Below are 11218 nucleotides of genomic sequence, written 5' to 3' on the forward strand. Positions count from 1 at the left end.
TTATCCCGAGGGATTGGTATCTGATAATCATTGATTATCATGAGCGATCGCTATCTGATGGTTATTGATTATCATGAGCAATCGGTTTCTGGTGTTCAATGATTATCATGAGCGATCGGTATCCAATAATCCTTGATTATCATGAGCAATCGGTATCTGATAATCATTGATTATTATCAGTAATGGATATCTGATAACCATTGATCATCTTGAGCGATCGGTATCTGATAACCATTGATCATTATGAGCGATGGGTGTGGGGATTAGATGCTGACCCGTGACCTCTTGCACCCCCAGGGTTACTACAGGAGCAACGAGTTCATCGTGACCCAGCACCCCTTGCCCCACACCACCACAGACTTCTGGCGCATGATCTGGGATCACAACGCCCAGATAATCGTCATGCTGCCTGACAACCAGGGCCTGGTGGGTACTGAGGACCACAAGGACTTGTGTCTCACTCACCATTGCGGCCACACCTGTCGGTTTAGTATTTGCTTTGAATTGTGTTAACGCCACACTGAACTGAACTCCTTCTGCAAGGGAATGTGGTTGGTGGAGGACAGGTTTTTTTCTATAAACAGTGAGAACTTTTGAAACAAAACCGATGGCAGCAGTGGAAAAAGAAGTTTGGTTTTCAGTTGAAATGTGCAACAACAAAACAAGTGCATTGTTTTTTCAAAGGGCGGTGAAAGCAGACTTGGGGTCATCGTTAGAGGAAAATGTTGTTGTTTTTTCCGTAACCTAGCAAAGGTCTTAACGGTTAACAAAAAAAATGTGGTTCTAACTTGCTGAATTGTGCGCACGCTGTGTTTCCTCGCAGGCGGAGGATGAATTTGTTTACTGGCCAAGTCGAGAAGAGGCCATGAACTGCCTGGCCTTCACTGTCACGCTCATTAGCAAAGACAGACTGTGCCTCTCCAACGAGGAGCAGATCATCATTCACGATTTCATCCTAGAGGCCACTCAGGTGACATTAACACACACATACACTCACACACACACACACACACACACGTGATTGTAGTTCACTCACACACGCAGGCAGTCACACAGGTTCACAGTCGCACACGTACGCAGTCGCACACACGCACGCAGTCACACACAAACTCCCTCACACACTCACCCCCCCGAAATAAAAGCGAACTCCTTGCGAAGCAATTTGCAGTTTATACTTAAGTGTCTCTCTGTAGGTGAAGATGTGTATTTGTGTATTTTTGTGTGTGTGTGTGTGTGTGTGTGTACTGTGTACCTGTACATTTGTGTTTGTAGTTCGGTGAAAGTTAAACTTATGGTGGACCATTTACTGCATACCCCCTACCCCCGCACACACACACACACACACACACACACACACACACATAGCATATACTTCTGGTTCTCCATTTTGATATGCAGTTCTGGCTAGAGACGGACTTGGACATAGCCGCTGCATGCATTATACATCATCATAGCATACAACATTCAGAGGCTTCAAGGAGGTCAAAGCTGAGGTGCAGCAGCGGCAGAGGATGTGTCTAAGGGTGTGTGTGTGTGTGTGTGTGTGTGTGTGTGCGTGCATGTCCGTGCGTGCGTGCCTGCGTGCCTGTGTGTGTCTTAACCTGGGCTTAACTGTGTGTCTTAACTGTGCGTGTTTACTGTGTGTCTTAACTGTGGTCTTAAACATGTGTCTTAACCTTGTCCTAACTGTGTGTCTTGTTCAGATGTGGATATCAATATACAGATGCTTTGATCGATTGAATGAAATACTGATGTGGATCTCTACCGTTCCGGATGCTGTCTGCATGGCTTTAACACCCGTCTCTCTTCTCTCCCTCCTCACCCTGGCAGGATGACTACGTGCTGGAGGTGAGACATTTCCAGTGCCCCAAGTGGCCCCACCCGGATGCCCCCCTCAGCAGCACCTTCGAGCTCATCAACGTCATCAAGGAGGAGGCCATGACCCGGGACGGGCCCACTATAGTGCACGATGAGTATGTTTACAGGAACCATAGTGCACGATGAGTACGTTTACAGGACACCATAGTTCACCATGAGTATGTTTACAGTAGTTCACCATGAGTACGTTTACAGGAGCCAAGCAGGCCCACCGTAGTTCACCATGAGTATGTTTACAGGACACCATAGTTCACCATGAGTACGTTGACAGGACACCATAGTTCACCATGAGTAGGTTTACAGGACAACATAGTTCACGATGAGTACGTTGACAGGACACCATAGTTCACGATGTGTACGTTTACAGGACAACATAGTTCCCGATGAGTATGTTTACAGGACGTTTAACTCATCCAAAGATGACACCTCTGTGAAGAGCTGAATCTTCTCTAACCAGAAATCATGGTTAAAGGATAATCTTTCCATTCTATGCCTTTATACATCAGGACTATTAAGTAATGATTAACATTAGGGATGCACCAATGTATCGGACGAACATCAGTAACGGCCAATATTCGCGTTGTTGACTGCCATCTGCCTATCGGAAAATAAGATGACATTCACCGATGGCAGTGGCCGATGTTTACATGTTTAATGCTTCCTCCTCTTGAAATGTCACTGAAACATGTCTTACAAACTGCATATCGCTGATCTTTCTCCGAGACATTGAAATACTCCCACACATTTTCTTTCACTTTTATTTGTAAACAAACCACACATGCACTTTTTTTTTCTGTCGTTTCACTCCGCAAGCGTCCTCGGTTGCTAAGCGACGTCAACGTCTTTGGCAGACTATTTCTCAGCTGCTCAACACTACGAATGCTGGTAACAAATAAATTGTAAAAAGACACACCGTGTGAAGTTATTTTTTTGGCCATAGTTTCCATATGCTAAAGACGTGTCTAGTTCACTGTCATGCAGGCTGTGTTCAGTAAAATAAAAATTGTTTTTATTGACCTGTTTTCGGCGCATGTAGGCCTATCTGCCTAAGCCCAAATTGAAATAATTTTGATGTTGAATGTTGATGGCGCGGTTGTTAAAATATACAGATTGATTTCATACAAATCATAAAAGCCTCTCCCTGGGTCATTGTGTGTGCGTGTATACGAGGTGCGTGTCTGCGTGCGTGCTTGCGTGGGAGGTTAGGGTTTGTTTCCCTGGCACAAAAGTGGGAATAAATAAAAACAACAAATAAACATCGGTATCGCATCGGCCATCGGCCAAATTGTTATTTTAAACATCGGTATCGGCCCAGAATTTCACAATCGGTGCATCCCTAATTAACATACTTATGAATATCCAAGGATTACCTTATAGACGCATACAAAGTTCCACTCACCATGACTCCTTGGTGATGTTGAGGTTAATGTAAAAAATAAAGCAAGCAAAAAAAAAATCCTCAAACCTGGCCTTCTGCTGCCTAGTCATCAGTTGTCGCGCTCGGCCAAGGACAGCGAGAACCCCCCCTCCCCCGCTGCCCCCAGGATAATGATATCACCGAGTCATCGGCTCTCCTACTGATGCAGCCAGAGACAAGCGTCTTGGATGCAGTCAGCCCTGACTGAATCCAAGAGGCTCGTCTCTGGCTGCATCAGGACGAGAGCTGACCTTTTAGGATGTGCATTACTGAATTGGATCCCCCTCCTCCCGCAGGTATGGCGCGGTGAATGCCGGGACTATGTGCGCCCTGATCACCCTCTCTCAGCAGCTGGAGAGCGAGGGCGCCGTGGACGTCTACCAGGTGGCCAAGATGATCAACCTCATGAGACCCGGGGTGTTCACCGACATCGTCAGTACTTCATACTTCAAATGCAATCAAAACTCTGAACTTTGCAACCTTTTGATTAAAAGCGACTGTGTTCTCCTGTGCGTTACAGGAGCAGTACCAGTACCTGTACAAGGCCATGCTGAGCCTGGTGAGCTCCAGGGAGTGGGGGCCCAGCATCATGTACATGGAGCCCAGCGAAGACATGCCGCTGGTGGACGTATCGGACCCGGCCAAGAGCATGGAGTCTCTGGTCTGAGGTGGTCTCACCCCACGGAGGGCCTGGAGGAGAGCCGCTCGATTTATGAAGAAAACAACGGAAAAACAAACTGTCGTAGAACTTCAGAAGGGGGGACAAAAAAGCTTTTGTGAGGCCTTTTTCGCCAGACTGAATAACCTTATTACTTTTTTACATTGAGGGGGGGAAAAAATAGTTTTTTGATATTTATTTTTTGTCATTTCTCTCCTTTTTCTTTTTCGTCTTTGATGTTATCCTGCTGAGTGCACCGGTTGTTGTTTTTAAGTTGAAGTGAGGGAAAAGCAGCTCTGTCTAGTTTGCACTACACTATCAGTGTTACTGCCTGAATCCAATCGAGTCACAGTCCACACGACTAACCCCATAGGCTACGCTCTACGTGTACATTGTTTGGACTCAAATCAATTTTTTTGTTTTTTTTTAACCAGCTGGATGGCTTAGGTTAAATGATATCGGACACGTTTTTCACACACTTAACCACAGAATCTTCTTAAAACCGTCATTCGTTTATATAGATTTCTACCACGCACCAAGTGGTTTACAACCACAACCGTCAATAAACTACCCTAGGCTTTTCTACTTCACTCGTCACTGCAGTCTTCTAATCGTTTTTATTTCGCTTTTCTGGTCCTTTAACATCTAATGTGAGCATTTATTCATTCATGCTATGATTTATACACAATATATTCTTCGTAATATATGCTATGACGTTAATTGTCTTTGATGTCCCATGTATCTATACTTACAGACCTTTCACCCACTATTATTATTATTACTATTATTTATTTTGAAGACACAAAGTAATAATGAATAGCCTTGAAGGCCTTCATCTTTATTTTTTTTACAGCCTTGTCGAAACACAGCCATTGTGATTCAATTGTAGTCAATGTAATTCAGTTGTGGTCACCACTTCTGTTCTTATTTACCCAATTACTTAGCAATGCATTATTTGTATCCAAAGAAATGGTTTCAAATCCTAACCATTTTTTATTGTTTTATTTCATCTTTGACATTTTTCTCAATTAAGAGTGGAGGGAAAATCGATTCGGCTTCACACTGCTCAGATTTCTCCAGACAATTTAGGCAGGTTTCTGTCAACTTAACAAGCCACCATCGATCGCTGTACATCAATGTTTTATATATAAACTTTACAATTTTGTTTAATCCAGGCTTATATATCGTCTGTGTGTGCGGACTCTTTATTATGTAAAAAACAACAATAACTCCAACCATCAAAAGCTATTTTCCTTCATTGATTGATATATCTATATCTATATATATAAATATATACACTCTCTAGAGTGTATTTTCTACGTTCAGTTATCTGCTTAAACCCACTTCTCTACCAAAGAGGAGGTTGCCAACTCAAGTGAAATCTCTCCAACATTTGGAGATGCGTCCAGATTTCAGATTATTTAGCTCAATAATGAACTGTTCTCTGTGACAATTGTTCCTTTTTTTGTTTGTCTGGTTTTTGCCGTTTTAGCTTTTTTCTTTCACTTTTTTTGTTTTACAAGATTTCTCACCGTTTGATATTCCTATGCTACTTAACAGTATGTATAGACTTGTTTTGTAAGCCATGCGCACATATATTAAAAAAGAACAAACTTAAACGTTTAAATATATTCTTCATTGTCATAGAATCCTATATTTTCATATAAAAGTTGGTCAGCAAATTGGCCCTAGAAATGGAAAGACATTTGAGTAAAAAAATAGTAAGACTCAACCAGAGCTAAATTCACTATTCTGAAACGTGTCTTTCCTTCTAAGGTTCATACTGGTATTATTTAAAAGGTCTGGATATTCCCAATATAAAAAAAGTTACTACCGCATTTTAGTCAGGTTGGCAGTTGGTGTATTTTGTAAGTCAAAAAAATGAACAACAAATGGTTTTGTCCATTATATGATGGTATCATAGTGTTGTAATGCTATGATACTGTGATATACCGTATAATAGTGTCATGGTGTTATTTAATACGGAAGTGTATTGTTATACATTAAATAAAGTATGGTGGGTTTTGATGTGCTGTATCCTGATATAAGACGATTGCAGATTGAGTTCTATTTGGTGCAGCCTATAGACAATCCCATTGGATATTCGTCGTTGAGGCTGCTACAGTGGTCAATGGTTTCCCTCTGGATTTATATGCTAGCATATCTATATAGGACACATTAGGGACATGTACAAATGGGACACGTACAGTAATTTTTATTTAGAGGCAACAGCTCTTGCATATTACAACTGTTGGCTTTCATAAGGCAAAAAGCAAGAATGAATCCACCAGCGAATTGACACAGAAAACAGAAAGCGGTTTGGAGAGGGTGGGTGGGGTGGACCACGGGCATGCAGCGATGGCTCAGAATGCAATGTACAGCATTAGAGATATATACAGAACAACAGTGTGACCCAAACAAAATGCCAGACATCTCATTCTACACAGTTTACAGAACAAAGACGAACCCAGCTCCATTTTTTTTCTTAATTATTCGTTTAAATAAAAAAGGTAACCATTTCAGCTTTTTTTTTTTTTCATCTCGTAAAAGTGCAACTCAATTTAAAATAGAGCCTCGTTTCAAGAGGCTATTTTGATGTTTGAAAAAAAGCAAAGAAAAATAGAATCTCCCGAGTTATCAAAACAGAGCATTGAGAATATTGCATCTCTAGAATATATAGCCACTCAGGTGAGGCCAGGTAGTCCTACTCCTGTGAGGTGACGTCACACACAGCGTCGACGAGGAGCGGGAAACGCACGTCTTTACTGTCGATGTTGATAACAGTGGAGTGGACGACGAGAACCCAAACCGAAGAAAACAACCGAAAATAACGTTTTTTTGACACCCCGATTAATAGCCATAAAACTTAAACACAGACGGGTTTGTTTGCAGTTCGTAGCAAGTTGGCATTCACTTAAAAACAGACGACATATAAGAGGGTCCACACACTCGTCACGACAATGTAGGCTACCATTAATGAATGTAGAGTACGACAAAGAAGCGCCATATACGATTGCGTTGGACAGGGACACACCTATTAATCTCACTCAACATCGTCAAACAAATGGTACTCCATATTGCTTAGTAACACAGAAATGAATTAAGAAATCAAAGATGGGTTTTGCTATCTTTATCATGACACAGCTAAACTGTCGATCATGGTCTTTTTTTTAAAACATTTTTATTTATATTTTCCTCAGTATAAGTAACTATTTTTTTATCGTATTTTATAGTTTATAATTCCTTTCGTAGGCATTTTTCGAGCTGACAAAGGGATCCTAGAGTGGCTATCTGAGTAACAGAGTTGGTACATGCGTCGGTTACCAGGCTAAAGTGTGGTGGGGTGGGAGTGGGGGGTGTTAGGGTGGGCGGTAGAGGAGGACGTGGTAGTGGAGGTTGGGGTGGGTAAGGGGTGTGTTTAATGGGCTGGGAGGGTCAGGGTGTCAGAGCAGGTACTCGCTTTAACTCTCTTATTCTCTATCTCTCTGTCTATATCTTTATTTCTCTCATTCTTTCTTTCTCTCTCTCTTTGTCTTTCTAGTCGTCGTCTTCATCCTCCTCGTCGCTGTCCCTCATGGAGATGCCCTGCATGCCTCCCTCCCGCACAGAGGCCGTAGCCTCCTCCAGGGTCAGTCTGTTGCGCACCGTGTCGTACATCTTGCTGTTCAGGGTGGAGTCTAGCACCCCCTGCAGGCGGAAGTCTCTGTACTTCTTCTACAGAGGCGGAGAGAGGAAGGGGCATTGTTGACACAACATTATATACATTTATTTTTTAATAAGAGCTCTGTGCTTTAAAGGGGTGAGTCAATTTAAATTGCCTCTAAATGATCTGACATACAAATCAACCCTCATTACATGAGGGCGCTATGATGTGTTGATGTTAGGAGCTCATGAATATCAATGAGATGTGTTTTTCATGGTTGCTCTGTGTGTCAATCAAAGCGGCCACGTGCATATTTATTAGAGGGACCAACCGTTTTAAAACATACAACAAACTACTTTAAAATGTTTACTGATCCTGATAAATTCTTCTTGATTCATTTACATTTGATCAAAGTCTACTTTTAAGAGTAATAATAAACATTGCATTACCCAATTTATGCAAAACAGACTTTCATTCACTTTCATTTCAATTTTATCTCAGGATGTCAAAAATATGGCCAACTGGTTATAATATACTCTACTATCTACTTATACAATCCCTTATTATGAACTAATAATGAATGATTAATTACCTAATTATTAACTAATAATATAATATATGGATTATGTACCTTATTAAAAATTAAAAATGTATCATATATTTTGTACAAATAATGTACCTTATGATGAACTTATAATGTACCCACAGTGCACCTTATTATGAACTAATAATGTAGTTATAGTGCATCTTATTATGAACTAATATGAATAGTGTACCTTATTATGAACCAATATGAATAACAGTCCTTATTATAAACTAATAATGTACTGACAGTGTACCTTATTATGAGCTAATATAAATAGTGTACCTTATGATGAACCAATATATATTATGTACCTTATAATGGCCTGATAATGTACCGACGGTGTACCTTATTATGAGCTAATATAAATAGTGTACCTTATGATCAACCAATATATATAATGTACCTTATAATGTCCTGATAATGTACCGACGGTGTACCTTACGATGAGCTCATTTCATTGCGTCACCTTAGCGATCCGGATGAGGATCTTAAGCTGGTAGACGTGGAGCTGCTGGTCCATGCGCTCCGTAAGCCAGGTGCCCAGCAGGTTCATTGTGGCCGTGAACCATTGCTGCAACACACACAAACACAGCGCTCTCCAGCAAAACACACACACACACTCAGGACGCACATACCCGCTATCGGCAGCCCTGCACGCTAACCTACGCTCCGCTTGGCTAGACTCAACATCACACGTGAAACAGGCCTGCATTCAACCCAGCCGGTCACCATAAGACTGCCGCTTTAGCCATGCAATGACCGCGTGCTATCGGATAAACAGATATTAGATCATTCAATATGGTTACTGGGCTTCAGGGCTTAAACGATGCATCTTCAGCTAGTGGTTGCTTGACTATGCAACATTGGATGGTGTCTACCTTGACGAGAAATAATGGCTTCCTTTGTTACGTTTCATATAATCTTACGGTCTGCTAACATGCAGCCCTAGGGCGACGCAATAACAAGCAAATAATCAATCAGCAAGTCATTCCTTAGTCCAACCAAACAGAACACACCAGAGGATATAAGTCATCCACTCGTGCCTCCACTAGGACTGAACATGACAGCGATCAATATGGAACAAAGAGCCATCATCTCCGATGTTTTAATATTGCTGACACTGACAAACTGGCAGAGTGGGTTCATCAATTAAGGGTCTTCTCCTTTCACTAGTTCCTTACTATTTCAATGCATTTCTAAAGCAGTCCAACAAACTTAAGTGGAGAGACGGTAGTGCAGTTGAGGTTAAGTTCTTCAACAAAATCAATGCCATTCCCAAATTACGCAGGCACACATGCATACACAAACACACACACACACCCTTGCAGAACAACATTGGTTGACAATCGCAAACAAACTATTACATTCTTAGAAGGGAAAAAAAAAGTCAAAATATTAATCAAGTGCCCAAATTTAAGATAGATGGCGGATATGCACGTAAGTCCAAATTCAATTTGTAATATTTTTTTCTTCGATTGTTAACATATTCGTAGAAGCTAGGTTCTTAGAAATGGCAAAACAGGCAAATTAAAAACATATGTTCCCCACAGGTTTGAAATTAAAGGTGAGGTGTGTTAGCATTTCTACTTTTAATCTCTACATGCCAATAGAGATTGTCGATTGGAGTTTGTTGGCAAAAGAAATTCATGAGCAAGGAAAATGGGTAGCAGGCTGGCATGCTGTTCTGTCATAGCGTTCATTCCCTCGGAAGAGATTTGATCCAGAGAGAGGGAGAGCGTTCCCATTAGAAGTTATGAGACAACAGCACACCCAAGTCATGTCAACACTCGTCGACTTTAGAGGAAAGTCACACTCATTTCAACGTCAGACGTGTGAGTAGGCAGGGATGCAAAGAGAGAAAGAGAGAGGAAAAAAGAGAGAGAGAGAGAGACTACTACTACAGCCTCTTGTTTTTTAGTTTGACAAGGTCATCGCTTTTATTTCTGGATATTATTCTATGTTTTAATTAGCCAGAAGGCTTGAGGTTATGCAGATGCCTGTCCAGCTCACAGTGCATGCAGATCTGTCTGAGCGCGTGCAGAAGGGTGCTTATGTGTCGCATGTGCGCATGAGGAACAGCTCTGAAGAGAAGAGGGTCATGCTAGAAGATGTACACAGGAAGATTATTTGACTCTTAAAAAAAACCATGCCAGTCAACATAATGTGATAAAACAACGCAACATTTTGAGATAAGTGCCACTTTTTTTTTTCGTTTTTGGATAAAAAGAGAGGAGGAGGAGGCAGCAGGGATGGTGTTGATTAGAGGGTGAGAAAGGGGTGAGATAAAAAGGCAAAGAGATACGGAGGAAACCAATGCAAACATTGAGTTGGTTTGAAGGCATGCAAAAACAATGGCTGAAGATGCACAGGGGGGAAAACACAATCACCACAACAAACTATAATAATCATAAAACTAGGGCCAAACATATACACAGCTTTACAGAATGACCCTTTACGATTAATAATAACCACCTATGATATCGGTTTGTGTAGTGATAATAATAATATAATAACTAATACAGATATACAAGGGGGTTCACCACAGGGGGAGCATCAATGAGACACAAGAAGACAAAACTTTGTGTGTCTTTGTGGAACAGCCATTCAAAAGAAACAACCACATCCCACAGTGTGTCCCGCAGCAAACCACAACAAAACACAAAGATCACCACACCTCCAGGAACACACCCCACCACACCACACAGTCCACTCAAACAGGCAGACCCAGGAGCCTTAAACGCACACACTCAGACACTCACACACAAACGCACACACACACAAACACACATCACGCATTAAGTGTAAAAGACAAACAACAATGTCACACAGCTATCAACCCTCTTTCAGACACACACACACACACACACACACACACACACACCACTCGACTGTGTGTGTTCATGCCATTCGCCTTGAATGTCATGAAGCACGCACAGCACAGTAGAACATATACTTGAAGTCACGCATGGAGACAGGTTACAGTGTACAATGTATCACATGAGGATTATGGCTTTATAAGGCAGTGCTCTCGTACCC

At 41.6% G+C, this 11218-nt stretch overlaps 2 protein-coding genes across 9 annotated transcripts in view; one reads left to right on the forward strand and one right to left on the reverse strand.

Moving 5' to 3' along the window:
* Positions 1–5920, forward strand: part of LOC307083803 (receptor-type tyrosine-protein phosphatase gamma-like) — a 93303-nt gene extending 87383 nt beyond the window's left edge. Inside the window, exons 25-29 of the mRNA XM_079747791.1 lie at positions 298–426; positions 824–970; positions 1831–1973; positions 3592–3727; positions 3816–5920. Of these exons, the coding sequence (XP_079603917.1) occupies positions 298–426; positions 824–970; positions 1831–1973; positions 3592–3727; positions 3816–3962 (702 nt within the window). The 3' untranslated portion in view covers positions 3963–5920. The remainder of the gene's footprint in view (positions 1–297; positions 427–823; positions 971–1830; positions 1974–3591; positions 3728–3815) is intronic.
* A 981-nt stretch (positions 5921–6901) lies between these two features.
* The window catches only part of LOC307084072 (calcium-dependent secretion activator 1), a gene marked incomplete at its 5' end in the record, with an annotated part of 62430 nt that continues 58113 nt past the window's right edge, over positions 6902–11218 (reverse strand). For all 8 annotated transcript variants that reach the window (XM_079748222.1, XM_079748221.1, XM_079748218.1 and 5 more), the window contains 2 exons: positions 6902–7667; positions 8649–8753. In XM_079748222.1, coding sequence (XP_079604348.1) covers positions 7491–7667; positions 8649–8753 — 282 coding nt within the window. In that variant the 3' untranslated portion in view covers positions 6902–7490. The remainder of the gene's footprint in view (positions 7668–8648; positions 8754–11218) is intronic.

Source organism: Pollachius pollachius, assembly GCF_949987615.1.
Source record: "Pollachius pollachius genome assembly, chromosome: 12".
Taxonomy (NCBI): domain Eukaryota; kingdom Metazoa; phylum Chordata; class Actinopteri; order Gadiformes; family Gadidae; genus Pollachius; species Pollachius pollachius.